The sequence below is a fragment of the Lissotriton helveticus genome, chromosome 2_1 (genome assembly GCF_964261635.1).
Source record: "Lissotriton helveticus chromosome 2_1, aLisHel1.1, whole genome shotgun sequence".
Classification (NCBI taxonomy): Eukaryota; Metazoa; Chordata; class Amphibia; order Caudata; family Salamandridae; genus Lissotriton; species Lissotriton helveticus.
The window spans coordinates 799,676,441-799,701,681 of NC_136059.1; the positions used below are offsets into that span (position 1 = coordinate 799,676,441).

At 47.0% G+C, this 25,241-nt stretch overlaps 1 protein-coding gene across 5 annotated transcripts in view; it reads right to left on the reverse strand.

Annotated features, from left to right (window-relative positions):
* The window catches only part of YTHDC2 (YTH N6-methyladenosine RNA binding protein C2), a 1,035,502-nt gene that overhangs the window by 283,845 nt on the left and 726,416 nt on the right, over window positions 1-25,241 (reverse strand). For all 5 annotated transcript variants that reach the window (XM_078675531.1, XM_078675532.1, XM_078675530.1 and 2 more), the window contains one exon: window positions 14,194-14,486. In XM_078675531.1, the coding sequence (XP_078531657.1) occupies window positions 14,194-14,486 (293 nt within the window). The remainder of the gene's footprint in view (window positions 1-14,193; window positions 14,487-25,241) is intronic.

Below are 25,241 nucleotides of genomic sequence, written 5' to 3' on the forward strand. Positions count from 1 at the left end.
GCTGGTGTACCTAAGGAGTTCAATTTGATTATGAGGCAGCTTGGTCAGGCTTGTGCAGCGTAGGAAACACCCTAAGTACTCCTAGTAGGCCTCAGGCCGATTTATTAGCCGATTAGACTGCATTTTGGTGAGGGACAATATTTATTAAGGTTGTGGGACTATCAGTGTCTGAGCCTTGCCTTATCAGATCATTTGCTATTGCCAATGGAATATAAGCGGGGTGAAGGAAACACTAAAATACCACAATGGCATTCTGAGGTGCTACAAGATTTGATGGTCTGGAGTGAGTTAGAAGATGAGCTCAAATCTTATTTGGAATTGAACTGAAGCACAAGTTACTTACCTTCCATAATGTTTTTTCCGCCTGGTAGAGTCTCTTTCTATCCACAGTTCCCTCACTTTAAAATATTCACCAGGCATAAAATTGGATCCTGCAATGAGGGTACAAGTGGTATTTTGATCCAGATTGGATCCGGAAAATTTTGATGAACCTGACTGTGAAAGCAGTACAGCTTCGTGAATGTGTGTGCAGACATCCATGTAGAAGCTTGGCAGACGTCCAGAACGGGAAACCCACTCACTAATGCAGTAGCAATAGCCTTTGCCCTGGTCAGATGAGCCTGGGAGTCCTCAGGAGGTTGCTTCTTAGCCAGAGTGGAGCAGATCTTAATGCAAAGTACAAACCATCGAGACATGGTTCTCTTTGGTGTGGCGCCGCGGCCAGGGCGACTGACGCTGGAATTTGGGGGACCACGGTTCGATCCCCGGCTCCGACGGCAGGTCAGCCCAGCACCATGTGACTCTGGGCAATAGCTCGCTTAATCTTCCCGACGGCCCCCCAGCGCCTAGAGACCCTTACGGGTAATTGTGCGCTTTACAAATGTGGACTTTACTTTTTGGCACAGCCTTGCCTTTTTCTGCTCCAGTGAATACCATAAAGAGCTGATTGTCCACCCGGTGGTCTTTAGTATGATCAACGTAAATAGACAGAGCTATTTTCAGATTCACACGGTGGAGCCTTTCCTCATCCTTGGGATGGGGTGGAGCAAAAAATGTTACAAACCTGATGGTTTGGCCAACATGAAATGGAGTCACTGCCTTTGGGAGGAGCAGGGCCGGACTGGGAACCAAAATCGGCCCTGGCAAAGTGCTCGGCCGGCCCCCGGGGGAGGGGGGGCCGGCCGCTCTCTTTGCCAGGGCGGGTTTTCGGCCGATTTCGTTACAGGGCCGTTTTTGCAGCTATGCCCTGTAACAAAAACGGCCTCCAGGGGCCCCAAACTGGCCCCCACCTGTGCGGCCCACCGGGGGATTGCCCGGTGCCCGCAACGGCCAGTCCGGGCCTGGGGAGGAGTAATGAGGCTGTGACTCTATTTATTCTGGTAGAAGCTAGTGTACGAGGATAAACTGAAAGAGCTTGAAGCTCTGCTCTGTGACTCTCCTGGCTGATATAATGGCCACTAAGAAGACCATTTTAAGGGTCAGAGTGTAGGGGCTCAAATGGGGAGTCCATAAGAACGTGTCATGAGCAAGTTAAGGTCCCATTGGGGGTATGATGAAAGGGGTAGGAGAGAACAAATATTTCAAACCCTGAAGGAAACGTGTCACAACAGCTCAGGGCTGACCCAGCAGCCTCAATAAAGCCAAAATGACAGAAAGATCAGCTTTAACGGTGCCCAAGACAAGGCCTGGTCAGGCTAATGACAGTACAAACAACACCTCCAACAAGGAAGCAGAAAGTGGGTTAACATGACGATAGATACACCAAGCCACAAATTTGTCTCAATGGCAGACATATACAGTTTTTGTTGATGGGACACCTGGCTGCCAAGATACAATGACAAATCCCAGGAGGAAGATCAAAGGCATTTAACGATCGCCACTTAATCTCCATGCATAAAGGTGTAGTGTGTGCAGATTCGGGTGAAGGACCTTGTCCTGCTGCTGTGACAGGAAGTCCTCCCAAAAAGGCACCCTAATCGGAGGACAGGTAATCATGCTAAGGAGTTCAGGATATTAAACGCTCCTTGCCCAGTTTTAAGCCACTAAGAAGACTTGTACCCAGTCTTTCCTGATCTTCCTGAGAACTCTGGACAGGAGCAATATCAGCGGAATGGAGTACAGGAGTATCTGAGCTGCTTTGGACACTCCAATGCACAGTAGCGCTGACATTGCACATTTTCTGCAGTGGCAAATAGATTGAGCCTAGGTTCTCTCCATTTTTGGAAGAGACCTTGCGCCAACACTGGATGTAAATGCCATTCATGATCTGCAAGGCATTGACAGCTGAGTTAGTCTGCCCTGGCATTCAGTGATCCTGCCAGGTGCTGCACGACCAGGGTCTATGACCCCACTTCGCCTTGTTTGTTGCAATACCATATGGCGGTGGTGTTGTCTATGAACACCTGAACCAGCCTTACCTTCATGGATGAGTTGAAGGCTTTAACACCAAATGGATGACCTGCAACTAAAGGAGCTTGATGTGGAGCTGGGAATCGGCCGAAGACCAGAGTCCTCTGAACTCTACCTCTCCCAAGTAGCTGCCCCAACCCAGAAGAGGCGCATCAGTCACCTCTGTCAGCTCTGGATGGGGAAGAGAGAGGGGTCTGCCATTTGGTCTAATCATGATTCGCCAACCACCACTGCAGGTCTTTTGTAGTCTCCCCAGAGATCTGCACCAGGTTGAAGAGATTTCCCCGGTGTTGTGCCCACTGTACTTACCACTGCAGAGCCAGCGCATGCCATTGAGGGTGCTTAACCAGCAGGTGCAAGAGGCCATTAGACCCAACAGCCTCAGAGTCAGTTTCACTGAAATCCAGAACTAAGGTTGAAACATCGGGATCACAGCTCGAAATATCCTGTACTGTCCACTCTGGAGGGTAGGCGCGAAACTGTACTGTGTCCAGAATTGTTCCAATGAAAGAGTGCATCTGAGAGGGAGTCCGGTATGACTTCTGCACATTGATAATGAAGCCTAGCGAGTGCAAGAGGTTCGCCGTAGTCTGGAGGTGGGTGACGGATGCCTAGGGTGAGTCCACCTTCAACAGCCAGCGTTCAAGGTAGATGAAGACTATTATTATTATTTTTGCACTTGTACTGCGCATCGGCTACCCAAAAAGGGTTTCCCGGCGCATCTTTGCTGTTACAGATGGAAAAAGAGTCTTATTTATCGAATAGCCAAGTTTTTAGCAACTTTCGGAAACTGGAGTAATTAGGCTCATTTCTCAATGAAATGGGGAGAGAGTTCCAGTGGGACAAGCCTAAGTAGGCAAAGGAATTTCCTCCTATGCGGGTGCGCTTAAATTTAGGGATCCTAAAAAGGCCCTGAGTGGCTGATCTGAGGTTCCTGGATGGGATATAGGTATTTGGTAGAGAGCAGAGGTACTTCGGAGCTATGTAGGCTTTTATTTTATACATATAAGTGAGTGCTTTAAATTTCACTTGATTCTCAATGTTAAGCCAATGAAGTTTACGTCGGAATGCAGAAACTGATTCCCTTTTAGGTACCTTACATAATAATCTGACTGCCGCGTTTTGGGCCATCTGTAGATGATGGAGGTTAGCTTTATTAGATCCTAGGTAAAGGACATTTCCGTAATCTAAACGGGATGTTATTAAGGCGTTCACCACCGTTTTTTTGGTTGACTCAGGGAGCATCCAGCAGATTTTCCTCAGCCACCGTATGATAGAAAAACAGGTGGCTGCCACTCTAACTGATTGTGCATGCATGCTCAAGGTATCATCTAGGAGTACCCCTAGGTTACGTACTTGCGGAACTGGGTTTGGGAGGTTGCCCATTTTCTCTGGCCAATGTTGATGGCTCCATAGATGTTTCTGTTTCCCTAAAATGACAACCTCTGTTTTTTTCTCCGTTAAGTTTAAAAAAAAAATACCTTCATCCAGGTTGCGATGTTGTTCAGTCGCTTTCATCGAGAGTTCGGAATGCCTCGACTTCTCCCAACACGGTTTCAGGAGGGATCACGGCACTGAGTCAGCCCTCACCATAGTGTTGGATAACATACGCACACGGGTTGATGAGGGCCAGACTACCCTCCTGATCCTTCTAGATCTGACTGCGGCTTTCGATACCCTCTCTCCCTCAGTTTTAACAACTCGGCTGAGGGAGATTGGGGTGCGTGGAGCAGCCCTGGATCTTCTCACGTCTTCTCTCACCCATCGAGTACAAAGAGTGAAGTTGGGGGAGTTCCTATCTCCATCCCTCCCTGTGCAATGTGGGGTCCCTCAGGGGTCGGCTCTTAGTCCGACCCTATTTAACATCTACGTGACCCCACTTGCCAGGCTTATTAGATCTTATGGGATGGAGATAGTTTCCTATGCAGATGACACCCAGATCCTAGTCTCTCTCTCCCACGCTAGCGTCCCAACTGCCTCCAATTTTAGATCTTGCATGGAGGCTGTCGGTAAGTGGATGATCACAAACTCGCTCAAATTAAATGGAGAGAAGACTGAGGTGATGGTGTTCGGAGGGAAAGAGGAAATATGGTCTTCCAGCTGGTGGCCAGACTCACTTGGAGCCTCTGTCCCTCCCCCACCTCCTCCGCAAAAAATCTGGGAGTTATGATAGACCCTGCCCTTGACATGAGCAAGCAGGTCAGTCGAACCATCTCCACCTGCTGGGGCATTATCCATATCCTGAGAAGGATCAGGAACTACCTCTCCCTTCAGGCAAGGAAACAGCTAGCTGTTGCCCTTATAGGCTCCAGAATGGACTACTGCAACGCGCTGTATGCGGGCTTGAAAAAGAGCCTTCTGCAGCGCTTGCAAGTAGTCCAGAATGTTGCTGCCAGGTTCGTCCTGGATCTTCCCAGGCGCACCTCAGCCACAGCGGCTAGAAAGCTGCTACATTGGCTTCCTGTTGAGGCGCGGATCCACTTTAAGACCGTATGCTTGACATACAGGGCTCTGGCCAGGAATAGCCCCACTGGTCTAGGATCTATCCTGTCCCGCTATTCCCCCACCAGGAATCTACGGTCCTCCGGCAGACTCCTGTTATCGACCCCCCGCTTCACAAGAGCGAAATGGGGTGGCAGGGCTTTCTCCACCCGGGTCCCCAAGTGGTGGAATGCTCTTCCTCTGGAAATAAGATCACTGCCCACTTTTCAGGCATTCAAAAGGGCTTTGAAGACTCACCTTTTTGTACAAGCGTATCTGTAGCACTGTAGTGAATCTTATTTTTGACCTGTTTTGTTAGGCGCCTTGATACCTTCGGGTTATTGTCTGCGCGATATAAATTTTATTCATTCATTCAGTCCAGGTTTGAGCGTGGAGATGTCATTTATGTTTTGAGTCGCTAATGAGAAAATAATTTGCAAATCATCAGCATAGGAATATATCGTGAGTCCCGACTCTTCAACTAACTCAGCCAAAGGCTTAACATATAGGTTGAAGAGAAGAGGACTCAGGATGGATCCCTGTGGTACGCCATGACTGAAAGAATGAATTTCGGAGCATGCATTTTGAGAGAAGACTTGACATGTCCTGTTAGAAAGAAAATCCTGGATCCATTTCAGAGCATCCCCACTAATTCCTATGTTGCTCAGAGTGTTTAAGAGCACCTTGTGTGAGATGGTATCGAAAGCAGCGCTCAAATCCAATAGGATGAGCGCTACTGTTTCTTCTCTATCCAATTTCTGGCGGATTGTCTCTGTCACGCCCAGGAGTGTGGTTTCCGTTGAAAAACCCGCCCTAAATCCGGACTGTGACTGATGAAGCAGTTGGTGAGTGTTCACAGATTGTGTCAACTGAAAATGGATATGTTTTTCTAAAATTTTTGATAAGATTGGAAGTAAAGAAATGGGACGTAGTTTTTCGTATCCGTTGCATCCGCGTTAGGTTTTTTCAGCAAGGGGTGAATCATGGCATGCTTCCAAAGGGAGGGAACTTTGGCCTCTTTGATTGACATGTTAAGTACCTGTGTTATAATAGGTATCACCGATAGATTTAACTGCTTGAGAATGTTAGCTGGGATAGGGTCTTTTGGTGACCCCGATTTGATTGAATTTAGTAGGTCTTCAACAGTATTCGTAGTTAATAGGAGTCAATCTTTTAGTTCATACTCGATCGCTCCTCGATTGGAATTCTGCATACTATCTGATGCAGTGGCCTTTGGCCTTGGGGCCTCCGTGTCTTGTGAGATGATATCTTGATAGATACCTTCCACTTTATCTATGAAGAAGTTCGCTAGTTCTTCACATTTGGATAGTGACAGAGTAGGTGGTTTGGCTATTGCATCAGAGCCAGCCAACGTTTTCACTGTGTTCAAGAGTATTTTTGCACAGTTTGAGGCCTTAGAGATGGTTTGATTCACGAAGGTGGCACGTGCTTGCTTGCATTCCTTATGGTATTCGCTTAAAGCGGCTTTATAGGCTATTTTGTCTATGGGGGTTATAATTTTTTCTCCAGCGTCTTTCAAGAGTTTTACAGCTAGATTTGGACATCTTCAAAGAATCGGTATACCATGGTGCTGGGGGGTGATGAGTAGTTTTATTTTGTTTGGAGGTCGGTAGACATAGGTCCACAGCTTTGTTGAGCCAGCATTGGACATCATTGGCTAGGGGGTCTATGTGTTGCTTCATCGATGGTATGTGCGCCTCTAGACATTTATTCATTTTCTACTACATCTAGCCTCTTCCAGTTTCTTTGCGGATTTTCTGTGCGAATTGTGTCACTTCCTCTGTTTGTATTATGGGGTGATATCAAGGAGAATTGTATCTGGTGGTGGTCAGACCAGATTGTTGGTAGTGCTGGTGAGCAGGTGATTTTATCTAAGTTGGTAAAAATGGGATCTAAAAAATGCCCTGCTCTGTGAGTAGGTCCTTCATTTACCAGCTTAAGATTTTGAGAGGCCATGTCCGCGATAAGTCTAGTGCTATTTCTACAGGCGAGATCTTCTAGGTGGAGATTAAGGTCTCCTAATACTGTAAAGTTAGCCTTATTTGTTATCTGGAAAGAAATGTCTTCCATTAGTACCGAAATCCAATTTGTCATCGAATCGGGAGGTCTATATATAAGTATCCCAGAGAAAGTGAAGTAGGAAGACAGGGTAAGTTTAAAGAGGGCAGATTCACATGATGTTATGGGAAGTGGATCAAGAATGCAGCTATAGGTTTTTTTTTAAATTACTGCAATTCCCCCTCCAATTTTTTTAGCACGATCTACTCTTACTATAGCATAGTCTGAGGGTAGGGCTGTTGCTGTTTGGTCCAAACTTTCCTGGAGCCACGTTTCTGTGAGAAAAACTGCGTCCACTTTTTCATTTAAAAGGAGGTCAAACATATTAGCACTATGTTTGGGGAGTGACCGGCAATTTATACTAATCATATTATATGTTGTGGGTTTATGGCATTTTTTCCTATGCGAAGGATTCTCAGTTCCCTTTGAGTGTAATGAAAATCCACAGGAATTGCAGAAAAAAGGCTCCAAGATATTGTGGGCTCTAACACACTTAGCCATAATGGGCTCCCTGATAGTTTTTAGAGTTTCAGCGTCATATATAAAGGTCCCTGTCTTATTTAGTTGTTTTTGTGGGAGTATGGTAATTGGTGTTTCCCCTAGTCTTTTACCAGGTGTTCTGACCCTCGGCCCGGGCCAGGCTCGGACGGGTGCAGACGGGCTTGCCTTTGGCGCACCTTCGGCACGTCGCCGGCACGCCCGCTGCGCGCGTCCGCTGCACGAAGATACAGAGGAGTCCATCTTATCTCAGCAGCGCCACAACAACTAGCCCGCTGCCCGCTCCGATTTCCTCCCAAGATGGCGGCGGAAATCGATCTGCAGATTCCTGTGGTGTTTTCAGCGTCCCCTGTCCAGAGCCTACTCGTCTAGACCGGGTAAGCTGAGGCAAAGCAGTAAGTCAGGGTATGTTTCGCAAATTAGGTGCTTTATTTAAAGATTGGGTCTAGTGCCAGAGCGACTTTCAATTTAAAATATTAGGTTCAATTTAGCCCGCAAAAAGCAATAATGAAAAAAGAATATCATGAAACCAACTTAAAAGCTCCCGGCTTTCCGCCTCAGGAGTTGCTAAAACAGACTACAGCTAGGGGTTTGAGAGCACGAGCAGGGCGGCTTTTATCTCAGCAGCGCCACAACAACTACCCCGCTGCCCGCTCCGATTTCCTCCCAAGATGGCGGCGGAAATCGATCGGCAGATTCCGGTGGTGTTTTCAGCATCCCCTGTCCAGAGCCTACTCGTCTAGACCGGGTAAGCTGAGGCAAAGCAGTAAGTCAGGGTATGTTTTGCAAATTAGGTGCTTTATTTAAAGATTGGGTCTAGTGCCAGCGCGACTTTCAATTTAAAAGATTAGGTTCAATTTAGCCCGCAAAAAGCAATAATGAAAAAGAATATCATGAAACCAACTTAAAAGCTCCCGGCTTTCCGCCTCAGGAGTTGCTAAAACAGACTACAGCTAGACTAGGACCCTTGACCTTCGCAGATGGAGGACTGCCATCACTTTCATGAGCACCCATGGGGCACTGGTGATGCCAAAGGGAAGCACAGTCAACTTGAAATACTCATTGGGCCTGCAGGACAAGAATGTGGAAATGCACTTCATGAAGTTTAAAATCTACCATCCGGTTTCCGACATCCAAGGCAGACAGAACCCGAGCCAACGTGAATATGTTGAATTCCTTCTCCAAGACTAAGCATTAAGAGGGCAAAGATGCAGTATAGAACGAAGGCTTCCATCATTTTTCTGCGCCAGAAAGTAGCAGGAAAAGCAACCACATCATACTTCTGATGCTGATACCTCCTCAATGGCTCCTTCGAGCGACAGAGCCTGCACTTTCTTTCAGAGCAAAGGAGATGGTCCTCCACCAGTTCTTTTGAGGGTGATGGCAACAGTGGCAGAGTTTCCATTAAGGGCAGTGCATACTTCTTCTGCACTATTGGGATCTCCCACTTGTCATAAGTTATTGGGACTGGTGGTGCCTGATCCTGCTGCCAATGAGATGGCTGTGCTGCGTCAAGAACCCATTAAAAAGGTTTTGAGGTTGCAGTACCCAGGAATCTGAGGACTGGACAGTACGATGTGTGTGGGTCCAGCGTCCTCCGTAGGATCTGTGGCTCCTGCCATGAAATGGCTGTGAAGCTTGCTGGCCTATGGGCTAAGACTGGTAACGCGGACACCCACGGGAGCCCTGGCCACAGCCACAGAATGGGTCAAAGGACGGTTGCGGCTGGGGGAACCCAAGGAGAGCCACAGGATCTGGTGGTGACTTATCTCTCTTTGAAGAGCTTGAGGGTTGTGTCATCCTTGTCCCTAAAGAGGCTGAGGGCATCAAAAGGCATGTTTATCAGAAATTATAGGACATCCCCTGAAACTCAGTGGACCACAACCAAGCAAGGCAACCCAGTGCCATTGTAGAGGCCATAGCCCTGCCAAGTTAGTTGGTAGTGTCCAGGCCACCCCAAACCAAGTGCGGGTCAGCGACAAACATCTGTCTGTGACATTTGTAACATGGTTTAAGCCCTGTGGGTTTGGTGGGAGACATGTCTCTAGCACACTGGGATCACAGCATAAAAAGGAGTCGACAAAAAGTTTTTAAAAGTGATAAGCGAAAATTACCAGTGTTGACGTGGAAACAAAGGAACTGATGTCAACAAATTGATGTGGGCCTATATAGTCACCACGCATGTCACTTATGACACAGTTGAAACTGATGGGGAGCCACTCTACACCACCTACTGTGCGGTACGCAGGAGCACTTCTCAGGAATTTCCAGATCCAGGCTGATGCCTGGGAATATTCCAAGGCGAGGTATATGGGGTTAAAAGTTTCTATCAGAACTACTGAATCGATCTAGGCGATAATAGTGGAAAGGACTGAAGGTGACAGAGAAAGGCTGTACTTTCAAGCCTTTATGCAGGAAGTGTGTGGACTGCTCTCAACAGAGTTTAGAGAATGTCTGGCTGCTGCAGATTTACCCTAGATCACAGAGGAACAATAGGTTCTCCCAGAGGAGCCATTCTCTAGTGAGGAACTGGCATTAGCTACACCCGGAATGAAAGCAAGTATGACCTATTGAATAGACAGACTACTGCTTGACATTTACTGTGGTCATGACAGTATATTGGTGGCCAAACGTCTGGAAGTTTACAATGAAGCTCTCACACTAGTGCAATTGTCGTCAAATATGAGGGAGGTCTAGTGGCGGCCAATCCAGGTTGTGCCTCAATAAATTGGGGATGATCCCTACTCCTGACCCTTGAGTAGGATAATAGTGGCTTGATTGATCAGAGTGATTTGTCCCCTAGATCAAGCAGGTTTTGTCTCACAGAAAGGTCTGATGTTGTATTTGAGGCATCTGGTGCATGTGAAGTAATGTTACTTACAATAAGGCTTATTTCTGGAATTGGACATGAAGTATTCATGCAAGAATTGTGAGGATGACTCCAGAGACATAGCTTCACCTGTCAAAGGTGTCAGACAAAACAAGGATGTAATTTCCGTTTACTGTCCTGGAATATTATAACTTTGACCTCTCCAATATGGCCTTGATAAAATGTCTTTACATGCTGCCTATGGCACAAGTCAGGACAGGGAAGATGATTTATTTACAATGAAAATAGACGAGGGCACCAAACAAGTCTGCTCACCCATGTCTTTTTTGTTTGTCCTAGTAATAGAGCTGCCTATGGCTACACTCAGAAGTGAAATGCAAAATTTGGAAATGTGAATTGGTAACTCTACACATGTAGGATCACTTCATGCTGATGAAACATTGATACAGGTCATACTGAGTGTACTGATAAATGGGAATGTTTTGCAAACAATCCTGGACGGAATCACAAACTCGTGGAAACAAAGGTTTTTCCCGTTAGAAGTTCAGGCGTGTAGAATCAGGGCTAAACTTGTAAAAGAATGAATGTCTGTAGAAACAGCTCTGCTTACAAGTCCACTGCTGGTGCAATTAAATGTTGGTGAGCCTAGTACCAAGGCTGCTAGTCTTGAATCCACCTCTTTAATCCACTACCAGACACTCTCCACCCCTTTATATCACTCTTGCAGGTTCCTTCTTTCTCGATTTAAAACGTGTTTTTGGTCTTCCTCTTCCTTTGTCTTTTCCGCTTTGTTTTACAGTCTCTTTCTCTCTGTAAACGTCTGATGTAGAAAAACAAGTGCCGTCCCCAGAAATGTGTGCCGTGGCCACCTCGGCAACCAACGGCTCAAATTAAGCACTGCACCTACATATTTGGGAATCTGTACTGCACATTCTGATCAGGACACACTGAATCTTAAAGATTACTCAAGAGAGATGAGACTAGGCTCAGAAACTCCAAAAGGATTTGAGAATCATTTTGGCTGTTGCTACTCAGCGTATATCATTGATGGTGATGTTATCACATTGTCAATCTGTGCTGCACCACCATATGATGTGTAAGGTGCCTGAGAGTACAGGTTGAGTCTTATACAGAATCATAGCATCCACATAATAGCCACAGACACAACAAAGAGTTAAGTGAGAGACATCACATGAAGAGGGTGGGGCAGCACTTTCGGTATGTAACTTTATTATTTGGCCTTACAGCTACAGTATTCAGGGGACTGTTTTAAAAGAGGACATAAACAGTGATAAGTGGTTGGAACTAGGCACATATGGTGAGGCGAAGCTGGGAATCCTGGTGGGACATGCACTCCCTGAAAAAAAGTACTTATTTAGTTCAACTAAAGTCATATACAGGGGAAAGGTTCTGACGTATGACAAGGGCTACCACAATTGAGACTCCTTTTGCTCTTTAAAGTGACGAGTGGTACCACAGTTACTAAGTGGATCCAAGTAAAAGGCTAGTTTTTTGTGCAGAGTTTCTTTGATATAGGCCCAAGCTAGAGCAGCAAGACAGACATGAGAGTGCTCACCTGGCAAGCGCTAAAATCTGGTGAGCTGGTCATCCTATTACATAACTAACTGGGTTGGGAAATAGTCTTGGCGCTTTATAAGAAGACTTTATAGAGCCCTCATTGACAATGATGTCTAAATGAGATGTGGATTCTGGGCCAAAACTGAGAGAAGAAGATTGGCGAAATGCTTGTCAGATTATTAAACAAGAGGGGTCACAAAAAAGGCAGATTGAAACTGCCACCATATAAATTCTTACATTAAGTCCATCTCACTCTAGCGCCCTCACATAAGATATACCTTGAAACAGATTCTTTGCCTAGATGTGAAAAACATGGTGAATACTTGCACATGAGTCGGAAATGATATGTCATACCTATGTGCTGGGAAAAATGGTTAATGAAATGAAGACAGCAATGCCATGATTTTCATACGGGTTGGACACTGTTTTCTTGGTTTACATGCATGTCACACAAGGGGAAAAGGAAGCAAAAAATCTACAGGTCTCTGCATGCTGTTGGTACATAGTACATAGAAGAAGTTCCACTGACTTGCAGCTATCTACAGGTTCTTGTGTGTCAAAATGGCATGGGAAAGGGCTGGAATGGACAGTGCCAGAGAGGCGCTACATATGTCGAAGACTCTGAGGGACCACAACATTTGTAATGATATAAGTGAATGGAAACATTTGGTGAGGGTGATATTATTCCCACGGATGCCCTTCTGCCTTAGGCTTCTGTTCTCCAGATAAGCACTAGTTGTACTTGTTTTTAGAGTTTTGCGTATGTGTATAATAAAACACCGTCCCTCGATTACATAAAGATGCTTGAAAAAGAGGAGACCACACAAAGTGAGCTTTGGGCATTGAGAACTTGATTCACTCCATCAGGCCTACAGGTCTAGTATGTACTGAGAAGGGTGTCACTACACAAAGTCGCAGAAGGAATCATGCCCTTGACTGATGACAGACAGTGTTTTAAGAGACCTGTTTTCTAATCTGGATCTAACCACACTTATCAATTGTACACTCATGGTCAACAATGTTTAATCATGAGTTAGCATTGCCTTAAACTGCTACTCTGGATGTTCCATATTAAGGGGCATTCTTGGGCCTGAGGCTCAAAAGAGGACATGAGACATTGTAACATGGAGACTACATTCTAAAATCGGATTCAAAACATAACTAAATTGTGTGATTCTCAGCAAATAACTTTATGTACCTATGCTCCAGACTGTATATATGTGAAAGGTAAATATGTATTTTAAATGCACATTCTACTGTCTAGAACAATTACAAATTTCATGCCCAACATCTCCTTTGTCATCACTTTCTGCAATCTGCTCGGAACTAGACTCACAGAATGTGCTTTACTAGACACAGAACGTCATGTTGAAGATGATCTTGCCACAATAAAAAGATGTTGTCTGTAATATGCATTGATGCACCTTAGGCCCAAGGCACGTAAAACAGCTAAATTAAAACAACGTTCATTACAGTCTTCCAATACTGCTAGGTCGTACCACAGAGGGCACGCTGTGCTAGTAACCCTTCTCTGATAATGTAGAAGCTTCTTGCAATATATGCCAAATACTTGAGTATACATTCCAGCATAGTAACAAAGTGGAAAAGCAGCATTAAAGTATCTACTTGGTTAAGTTAGGTACCTGATATTTTCTTAGAAGTAGGCTGCAGCACTTTCAGTCACAGCTGATGTGAGTGCGAGACTTTTTAATGTTGTGGTTTATTAGCCTTATACAGACCCAATTCCTCATTTGTTTAGTGCCTATGTGTGCCTATGTATGCCTATGTGAAGATGTCTCGGAGGGTGAGGACTGCAAATAAAACCCTACTTGGCTTCAGTTAGCACATGGGACACTGTTCCATTATCACTGTCTTACTAGTGGTAAAGGCTATTTCTAAAAAAAAGAAACTAGGCACAGCAGTGGAGTATGTAAAGGGAAAATATTTGAGTCTGTTTATGATGAGACACCACATTCCATTATACTATATTACTGAAGCACAGAAGAACGTCCAAGAAGTGCTGTTGGAGACAAAAGGTGAGCAAGTGATACTCTGAGAAGCACCAATATTGTGCCTATCTATGGATAGAAAGTCCTTGCATGGATGTGGGGCTTTGGACAAACCATTAAAATGGCAATCTATGGGTCTGTGCCTTATTTTATTTCTATGGCATGTTGTGTGACACAATTCTTGAGGGTGGGAATTGGGATGGAGCTATGAACATAAGAACTAAGATAAAATAGCCATCATATTTTAACACAGCCTTTCTGCCTGGCACTAACTTTTTTCTCATTGAGTCAGTCTTAATCAGTGTTTACCTCTCTGTAGTGGATGAATCATCAGAAAATTCAGTTTCTGCAGAACTTTTCCTGCTGTTGTTAGACCGCCAAGAAGATGACAATGGAAGCTCCTCCGAAGACATAGGTCTTGGTCTTTGCCCAATTCCTGAGGGCTGCTGTAACCCTGCTGACTGCTCTTCAGTGCTTAGAACAGCTATCAGGGCTCTGATGGTTGCTTCATCGACCTGAGACCAAGGCTTTGATGGGGCACGCATACGACGCAAAAACAAGCTATGCCACTTCTGACGTAGTTGCAGAAGCAAGCTAGCAGCCTGTAATGTAATATCAACAATTAAATTCAAATATTACATTAATATAGTTTGGGATCAATTTCATTAATAGCTTAGAAATGAGCAGCATGCAAGTCAAGAAACGAAAGCCTTTGCTAACTTTCTGTTTAACATATTTAGCAAATCAACACCATAATATAAAACAGAACTGAAAACCTCATAAGGCTTTGATTTTGATGAAAACTGAACTATCAATGCATTAAAAGGTGTACGCTATGTTGGAGCAGTTGGATTGGAAAAGTCACATTGGGACGCATGCACTGTAGTCAGTTCGTTTGAGGAGTGCAAAGTGGGAGTTGGTTTCCTTGAAGAGCTATAACATGAAATAGGTTAGTCTTTCTAGAGAGCAGTCTAGTGTGGTGAGTTAGTGAATCCAAGGTGAAGAGCAGTGTTGTGGGTTAGTGTACCTTAGACAAGGTGATGTTAGTTTTTATTCAAATACAGCACAGCATTAGTTGCCAGTATCCCTAGAATGGTAAGGTAGTGGGTGCTGGTTTGTTGCCCACAGTGCAGTGTTGTTGGCTGTTATTGGATGCTATACCAAGTGGTGCATTAGGATTATGCCTTCAGTACAAGGCATTGGGCTACTGTGCCTGGTACACAGAGCAATATGTTGGGAGGTTGAGGCTGATGCAGGACACTATGCTTTGTCAGTATACCAAGATGTACTGCATTGTTGGGGATTAAACAAGCTAGGATGCAATGCTGTTCCTAGGATGCAGTGTGGTGAGGCAGCAATGCTTGCATTGGTGGGGTGGGGCAGTATCTATATAATACAGTGCAAATAATTAAGGGCCTGATTTGAGTTTGGTTGAAAGGTTAATCCATTGAAAACATGAGGGATTACCCTGCTCGCCATATTCTTGGTTCACCTGCTTCATTTAGAGACAGGCAGCTCTTAAGATTTCTGATAAAAGAGCCCCCTTTCAACAGAAAGCTTCCTCCAACAGCATGATGGAGTAGTGGCTGTCAAAGGAAGGTCATTACATCGCCTGTCCCATTTAGGGGGGACAGTAATGTGCTATTTTACTGTTCATCACTGTCAGGAAACACCTGGCGGTGAGGGACAAAAAGCAAATAATGGCCTCCTCACCTTAGGAGAAAACTCCCAAGGTGTGAGGGGGGTATTCACTTTAATTTTTCAAAAACAAACTCTCACTTCAGGAGTTTGTTCTTGGAAAATAAAAAATTAAATTATAAAACTTTGGTGGACGACCGTGAAAACAGATGGCAGCCATCCACCAAACCAAATGTTCACCACTTATCTGGCAGTAAGGTCTAAATTTGACAGACAATAGTCCACCAGGATGACTGGGGTAATGTCCTCCGACACCCTTATGGCAGGAGTACTATCCGGCAAACTTAAAATGAGACCGTAAGTGTCTCCAGAGTGCTGTGCAGTTAGTTTGTCTTCATAGAATGTAGTGCAGTGGATTCATATTTCGAGGATGCAATGCAGTGGGTTAGCATCCAATGAAAAAGTATAGTGCAGTCAGCTAGTGTCTTTATGACACTAAGATGCAGTGCAGTATGAGGACTGAATGTCCCTAGAGTAAAGTACTTGTTCATGTTCCTGGGATACAATGCAGTGAATTACTATTGCTAAAAGTAAGTGATGTAAAGTAGCACCCCCCCATGATATAATACAGAGTGGTAAGTGCCTGTCATTAGAGCAGTGTTTTGTGTTGTATCCATAAAATGCAGAGTGGTATATTAAGGCCAAAGTACGAGTTACTAACCTTCGGTAATAATGTATCTGGTAGAGACGATTCTAGCCACAGATTCCTTCACGTAGAATATCTCTATGCGTGAGACTGAATCCGGAAACTTTTTTTCCACAGCATCCCTGCTCGCCAGGGGCGGGACTACATCACGCGAATCCTCCCAAGCGCCTTCCACGCACGTGACATCAGCGAGGTCACATAAGACCCACCCCAGCACGCCTAGGTCAGTTTTCTTCGGAGAACTTTTCCGCACCACAACGCGGAACCACCAGACAAAAAACTGTGGAAGCATGGGAACAGTGTGCGAAAAGCAGAACATTGGGAAAGAAACAGTGACTAACAACACCACCACAGTAGTGTCACACCGCATAACCCATGGCAGGGAAGAAGAAGAAGAAGAGCAGAGCCCTGCACAACCACCCTGCCAGCACATAGACAGCCTCCCATCCCTGTGCCCCGGAGGCAAAGAACATGCGTAAAGTCATGACACACGCAGGAAACCTACCACCGCACCCTGAGCAAGGAAGGGACCAGTCCAGAGACAGACAGGGACAACAACCCTCCAAGCCACCCCAACATAGAGGGCAACTACCCACAAGGGACAAGGGCAAAACATGGCCAGAGGACCCTAAAGCAGAGGAGAGCAACGGAAGGAAGGGAGGGAGGGGAGGAGGACATGGATAGAAAGCATTCCCCCCTAAACCTGGAGTAGCCAGGGCAGCAGGGCACCAAAACACCGGGACCCCATTCCTCAAGAACCAAAGGAGGAACAAACCGCCCTCAGACGGAGTCACCCCTCAAGAAAAAAGAAGGCACTCACAGGAGATACAGCCCCCCACCGGGAGGCGAGTACCGAAGACCAACCTAAGGGTCCTCGCAGAATAGGGGAGGAAGGGCGGGCCATGAAGGAATCTGGGGCTAGAATCGTCTCTACCAGATACATCGTTACCGAAGGTAAGTAACTCATACATCTGATAGAGACTACTAGCTGCAGATTCCTTCACGTAGAATAGATACCCTAGCAATACCCCCTGGAAGGGAGGGACTGCGAAAGAACCTCATCAGCCGATACAGAACAGAGAGCCCCACAGGGAACCAGATCTGTGGACCAGGTAAAACCTCGTCACTGCCAGGCAAGGGGAACCCCCCACCCTTAAGCAGACCCCCACCAGCCCCAAAAGGATTCAGGAGGAAGAAGAAGGCTGAAGAGGAACCAAGGGTAAGGCCGGAGAGGCTGAGCACCCCACTGCCCCACAAAGGCAACAGAGCTACCGACCAATGCCAAGACAGGAGGGAGGAAGAAGCAGAAGAAGAAGCCTAAAAGACCCAGGGAAGCAAGGGAAAAAAGGCAAACCCACTCCAGGTGGAGACAACATGCCAGTCAGAACAGTGCTGGCAGTAAAAGCCGCAAAAGAAAGAAAGAAGCGCCCGAGGCCTCAGGAGGCCGAGGAGGCGTCATCTGGCAAGGGAGAACATAGGATCATCCCAGACCCTAGGGCAGGAGCAGGGAGAGGAGGAGATGCCCGGGCACACCACACGAGTGGCCGCGCACATGACCTCCAGGCGCAAAGCAACCCACACAAAACCACGGAGAACAGGCACCCGAAAGTGACCAGAACCGTCCAGCAGAGCGCAAGCCATAAGACAGCTACCCAGGGTACGATAAGTCCCAAATATAGGAACCCTCTTCTCTTTGGAAAAACTTCCGCAGCAGAGGAAAAAACAAAAAGAGCCACGGGAAAAAACACCCCGGTGACAGGCTTGACAAGCAGCCCAAGCAAGCAGAAGGCCTAATCTCAGGGCCAAGTCTGCGCAACATTTGTAACACACATGATCAACAAAAGGGCTGTCCAGAAGCCAACAACGCCAAAGTTCCAAGGAAGGACGCAAATGGCCAGAAAACACACACACCACAGCCAGAAACACTCACCTAAAAAGGGCCAGAGGCAACCCAACTCAGGAGTCGCTGAGGAGGGGATGGAGGAAGAGGAGTTTAAGGCGGAGGAGGAGGAGAGCGGGGCCCTGCCAAGAGCCTTTGGATGGCGGATTCGGTCGGAGCATGGAACAACAGACTACCATCAAAAGGAAGGTCAATGAGTCGCTCCCGAATATTCTCAGGGAACTCTCCATCCCGTAGCCAAGTATGGCGATGGAGAGCGACCGAGAAAGCCATGGCCCGGCCCAGCACCTCTGAGATGTCCAGAGCAGAGCAGAGAATAAACGCCGCAAGCTCCCGGTCATCCAGGGCATGATGCCGTAAGTCCACCTGGCCACCCTCCTGGGACGCTGCGGACCCCAGAGACTCAGCCGAGTCCCAAAAACAGGAGGAGGCCCAAGCAAGGACACACAAGGTGTTCAAGGCCCACAGAGCATCGCTGTTCGAGGCAAACATGTTGCGCCCCCAAGAGTCCAACCATGGGGTCCCCCGCAATGGCGGAGTCAACAGCGCCAGCAGGGAGGGAAAAAGCAGTCCGCAAAAGAGGACTGGAGGCAGAGGGGTGGAGGGAAAGGCACTCCGGGTCATGCGGCGCCGGTGCAGAAAATGTTGAGGCACTGGGTCCCCTGAGGCAGGATGCCTCCAAGCCCCTGTCAGGGATGAAAGGAGGGAACCCTCAAAGGGAAGCAATATTTCCCTCCCACCAGAGCCCTGGTGGAGGACCTCCAACAGATGGTCCGCCGGGAAGTGAGCCACCGGGTCACCCATACGCAGAATGCCCACAGCCGTGGACACAGCACGAGCGAAGGCCCCACCTACCTCCGTAGGGCCCCCCGGTGGGGAAAGCAGCTCCTCCTTGGGCGACGGCTGCAAACTAAGGCGGCCGTCCCCGATGCCAAGCAGGATGGGCAAGGGCCAGACCTGAAAGTCAGGAGGAGCCGAAGAATGAGGGACCTGTCGCTCTTCCGACGAACAGCTCTGCCTCAGGAAGGGCAGGAGCCGCCCTTCTACGCCAATTGAAAAAGACACCACACGGCGACCAGTCTCCGGGGAGGACGATACCAAAATACAACCCGCCTCCGGAGAAGAAGGAAGGAGCGTTAGAAGATGAATCCGCGGTACGACCCTTGCGTGGAGCCGTAGAGTCCGCAGACTGAGGCAGGTTGTCAGCAACATTCGGCGTCGCCGGACAAGGTTTCTCCAAGTCACCCCGCATTGGAGACCGGTGCGGAGCTGGAGTCGAATCAGCTCCGGGGCAGCGCCGGAACGGCGCCGACCCGACCCCCGTCCAGGTAGCCACCTGCGTGAGGGAACGCAAAGGCCTGGGGAGCGGCACGAAGCCCTCCGCCAGCCGCGGCCCAGAATGAGGCATAGATCGGTCGGCAACCCATGAGGCGGTGCCATGGATAATTCAACCTTCGACTCGCCCTCCATCGAGGCAGCCGTCCGTGGGAAGGAATGAGAGGGGCTCGGCGAGGGGTCCGCACCTGACCACGACCCGAAGCGGGACGAGGAGGGTGCACCGACCCCTGTGGCTCCGCAAGGTCCAGCTGCTGCCGGCGCCGTAGCGGCGTCACCTTGGCCTTAGACAGGACCATCTTGTCAAAGGACCGAGAGGGACCCGGGGATGCGACCCGAGCCCCGGGGACCTTCCGTGACACCACAGGGACTCCCGCAGGAGTTTGCGGCGAGGCAGAGAAGCCGTGGCCAGAAGGAGGTGCCCCAGAGGAGCCGCACCCCAACAGCACCACATCCTCAAGCCTTCCCTCACACCTCATTTCCACACTTAGAAATGCACTTCCACTCTCATTTTCTATGCTCATCACATCCCATGCATCTGCACGGGTAGACCTCTTTGTGAAGCCCATCTGCTACAGAGCATACCTAATTTGAATTTTACTGAGAGCATGGACTATCATACCTCGTCCCTCACAGCTACCAACATCCTAACTAGCTCTCCATCACTAGACCTGACCCCAAAGCTAATATGCAGATTAAGTCTTCTCACTCTGAGATTAACTGAATTCACAACTCAGTTTACAACACTGCTCTAGCTCAAGATCATGAGGAAAATCAATTGATCCACTTGGCGCCATGGGCAGAGATCTTCAATCCTGACTTTCAATGAGGCTACCAGGTAGTTCACCACAGGAAGATTTCTTGGGGTTCCAACAGTTTCCTAAGGCGAACGGCCTACTGGCACAGGATATATGACCCCAACCTGCCCTGTGATGGATGGCAGAACGGCTTTCAATTCCAAACGGATATCCCCAGCTAAGGAAGGTTTATATGGAGCCGAGACTTAGCCAGAGACCAGAGGCCTCTGATCTCCACTTCTCCCTGGTCGATGTCCCAGCTCAAAAGTGAATTACGCGCCACTTATGGAATTGGCAGTCTCTTGACAGCCCCCTTGGCAAAGAGGGCTTGCACCTCCTGATGCAAAATGGAGAGTTGATCATCCGTCAGTCACTGGATGTATGGCGGAAGGTGCAGCGGGGACGAAAGGGAGGGTAAGGTATAACCTCTGCGGACAATCTGCAGGACCCACCAGTCTCACGTGATCGCTTGCCAACCAAGGTAGAATCAGTGGCTTCTGCTTCCTACTGAGTGGTTGTGACCTTGCAAAGGCACACTAAGGAGGTTTGGCAGGTGGACTGCGGGGGGATGGAGAGAGGTGGGTGAGTGAGTGGCACGCTTACCGTTAACACAGTGGCACCTCAACCCCTCTCTTGCCAATCTGCTGAGGCGGGACTGGCTGGTGGTAAGGGATGTCTCTGCCAAAGCCAAGAAAGAATTGTTGGAATGGTTGCAGCTGGAAAGGCTGGACATAGAGATCAAGAGAGGGAGGGGTAGCCCTACTCTCATTAAAGCTTTTAAGCGCAGAGTCAGCATTGTCCCCAAACAGGCGAGTCCCTTCGAACAAGATGAGCATCAGGGAGGACTTGACATCCCCTGGGAACCCAGTCAATGACAGCCATGCATAGCACATAGTAGGTGGTGTCATTCATTCATTCAAAAGCTTTTATTCGGGTTGTCATAACAATCCATGTAAGCACAAACAAAAATTAAAACAGCAAATTACGATAATAATTAGTCACAACAACACATTACGACTGACAAAAAAAATATTAAAAAATTATTCGCGGGATCGCCAATGCATTTTCTCTTTCGTGTTACACATATGTACAAGTCAAGTCCTCTTAAAAGAATGGTTACATTTCTTGTGCAAAAAGTATGTCCATAAAGTGCAAAAGTGCTACATATTATTCAAGGATAGAAGGCCTTAATACACCATAGTATTCAATTCAATTCAATTAATTTATATAGCGCGCTACATACCCAGAGGGTCTCAAGGCGCTTGGAGAGGGTGGGGAATTACTTGTCGAATATCCAGGTTTTAAGTTGCTTTCTGAATGCTAGGTGGTTCTGAGTGAGACGAAGGTGAGTGGGAAGTGAGTTCCAAGTTTTGGCTGCCAGGTAAGAGAAGGATCTTCCACCCATGGTGGTTTTGTTGATGCGAGGTACAGCAGCGAGGGCTTGGTGGGAGGAGCGTAGTTGGCGGGAGGGGGTGTAGAAGGAAAGTCGTGTGTTGAGGCATTCGGGTCCAAGGGCTTTGTGTGCGTGGGTTAGGAGGCGGAATGTTATCCTCTTATTGACGGGGAGCCAGTGGAGGTTTTTCAGGTGACCAGAAATGTGGTCTTTACGCGGGATGTCTAGTATGATATATGATGTCTAGTCTATATATAGTAGAAATGTTACCAAAACAACAGTAGAAACAAACGACTATATACAAATATAAATATTAAAAATATTAAAACCCTTCTAAAAAGGGAAGAATATGCCAGCAGGGTGAATGTATAGTTTATGTGTTTCGACTATATACTGGTTACCAAGTTAAACAGTAATAGATTTCCTAGCGTATATACATTTCATTATATACATAGCAACAGAAAAACAAATATCTGGATTTTCTAGGCGCATAATTAATTTAATTGCAAATTTTGTGGATTGAGCGTTAAATTAAAAAAAAATTGGTTTAAGATAAAAAAGCCTTAAAAAATAGTAAAATTTACAAAACAGTAAAAAATGGCGGCAGCTTTGTCGTGAGATTTGATCGCAGGGGCAAACGGAGTTTGAGCCAGTTCTCATAACAGGAAATGCCAGCAAGTGATGTACAGTACCCAATCTAAGACGCGTTAAAACAAATCGATGTGAATTATATGTAACCATAGACAAGTAGGACTGGAAGCCTTTATTTAAATCAAGCTCTTGATAAAAAACAACCGTTGGTAGCGTCCTGGACTGCCTTACTCTATTCTCTCTCTTGTATGATAGAAATTTCTCCTTTAGTTCCTTCTTAGAGAAAGAGGCGGCAAAATCTGGATTTAACAGAATGTCATTATTAAATAAAATACGGTACCAATGATGAATATATTTCAACCATGGTATATGGGAAAAGTAATCAAGTTTTAGACAGTCTCTTATTATTTGTTGTGTAAACAACGTTTCTGGTTGTGCCCAAATGGATTGCCATAATGTTAATGGACGCAAAGCTGCAAGATCTGCAATATAATTTATACCTACTTCTTCATGCACCAGTAAAGTTGATGCAGATTGGGGGACACACAATACTCTCTTTAGGAATTTATTTTCATCACATTGCATGGTTTTCCCCTCGCAATAACCCCAGATTCCTGCCCCATATAATGCTGATGAAACACATCTAGCATTGTAGATTGTTACCAGGTCCTTAATTCTTCTGGGGCCCCCCAATTTGGTGGAAAAGCTGAAGATACGGTTTGTATTCCTATTCATCTTCAGGCCTATGTTGTTAAATTCTTGTGTCCATTTCCCATCATCTGAAAATGTTATTCCGAGATAACAACATTTCTTTACAGTTAGCAGCTTCTCGTTATCAATAAAAAAGAGCTTGTTGAATTGGTTTTCTTGCCACATGACATGGCAACAGTCTTGCTTTTATTAATTTTTAATTTCCTGCCCTTGATAAATTCAGCAAAGTTATCTATGAGGCGCTGTAGTCCGATTTTTGTACGAGATATTAAAACAGCGTCATCCGCATATAATAGAATTGGTACCACCTTACCATCAATACACGGGGCATCTGCTGAGATTTGGCCTAGGGTTGAATCTATTTGGTTAATAAACAATGAAAATAAAAGAGGTGCTAATACACAACCCTGGCGTATGCCTCTAGTAACTTTAAAAACAGGGGTACATTCTCCGGATGGGCCGTATCGGACTTTACAAGACAGCATTTCATAGAGCCTCCCTAGAAAGTGTACTATTTCCTTTGGAGCGCCTAAGTCCAAAAGGATCCTCCATAATATGGCATGGTCCACGAGGTCGAAGGCGCTACTTAAGTCTGCGAAGCAGAGAAATAAATTCCCCTCCTTCGCGACAGTATATTTATTTATCAAGAGGTCAAGGTTGGCACATTGCTCCAGGGTACCTAGGCCCTTCCTAAAACCATTTTGTACCTTAGTTAAAATATCCTGCTCTTCAGCCCAGGTTTACAATCTCCTTAGCAAAACTCTGCTCATCACCTTGATGGAAGCATCTAACAAGGAGATAGGGCGGTAGTTGCTCGCCTCGGATTTGGATCCTTTTTTAAAGAGTGGTACTATTATCGATTGGCCCCAGGTTAGTGGGATTTGTCCCTCTGCGTAGGTGGTGTCAAATACAAAATAATTTTACATTTGGCTGCATTGCAACCATCGTGGATCACATCCGAAAGGACTGGTCGAAGGTCCTCCGGTACACCAGGGAGGACTTGTGCTAGAGAGGCCCAAAAGGTATGAGTGTAACTTCCAAACAAACAATAGGTCTTGATCGATCGCAGAGCAAAACTGACTGATGAGGAGACGTTTTCCAAATGTCTTCACTCGGTTTGTTTCCCTGTCAGGGGTAGTCATAGAAAAATTAGTGGGGTTGGTCAAGCTGGCGGAAGCCTTCACCAAGAGACTCTCCAGAGAAGGGCGCTGCGACAAAAGGCCGAGCTGCCTGAAGCAGGATGATGGCGCCTGGCAATCTCTCTGTTAAATGGAGGGCCAGTACAAGACTTGGACAAAGCCCCTAAGAGGATATCAGTCAGAACCTCATTGAAAGGGAGGAGAGACTCAGAAGCAGTTTGGCCCGGTTGTAGGACCTTAGTCAGTAAGTTTGTTTTCACCCCCATGGTGGTTAGCTGCCGGTCAAGGATTTCAGATGCCCTACGCTTAACCATAGGTAGGAGGCAGATTTCTCCGTGCCTGGGCCGGGAAGAGAGAAAAGACCTGTCTCTGGAGACGTAGCTAACCCATTAACCTCCGGCAAGTCCTCATACCAATTGTCCTTGGCAAAGGTGTGAGCGCAGTCATCACCATGATCATAGTCGTTGTCAGAGTGAGTGCCGAAGATGGAATGCAATGAATGTTGCCTGCCATCTTGAAATTCAAGTGAAGGGGCTGGCACTTGTTCAGATTCAGGCGCAGCGTCAGTCGGATTTGGACCGGCATCGGTTCAAAGTCGAAGAGGACAATCTGGACCACCTCCTCAGAAGGAGAGTTCGGCATTGTCGTTGATGCATCCAGGCCTGGCATGGGTTTGTGCACCAGGGCCAGCCTTTAAACTAGAGCTGCGGGCAGAAAGTCAAACTAGCACCAAGGCCCAGCCTGCCGGAGATGGTCTAGGTAGAAGGCCTCTCAGTTCAATGGGGCCCAAATCGCTCCTGAGGGAGTTGGTAGAAATCCGCTGCAGGCGGACCAACCTCGGCCCCAGCCTCGAAACAAGTTCCAAGCTGCTGCCTGCCAACACGCGGTGCAGTCGCAGTGCCGGGAAGCTTAGCCCCAACCCGCCAATCGCTGCGGGCTGAGCGGACTAGGTTGCAGCCATAGGCTTCCAAAAAGTAAATGGGCCGGTGCTCCTCCTTGACCCGTTCCGGATAAAAGACAACACCTCCTTGATGGCCTGCCAAGAGTGACACATTCTCCAGTCCTAGGGATGGCGAGTGCCGGTCCCGGAGGCACTCACCTCCCTTCTGGGCTCCTGAGGAAGGCGCTGCTACTCTTGGTCATGCGC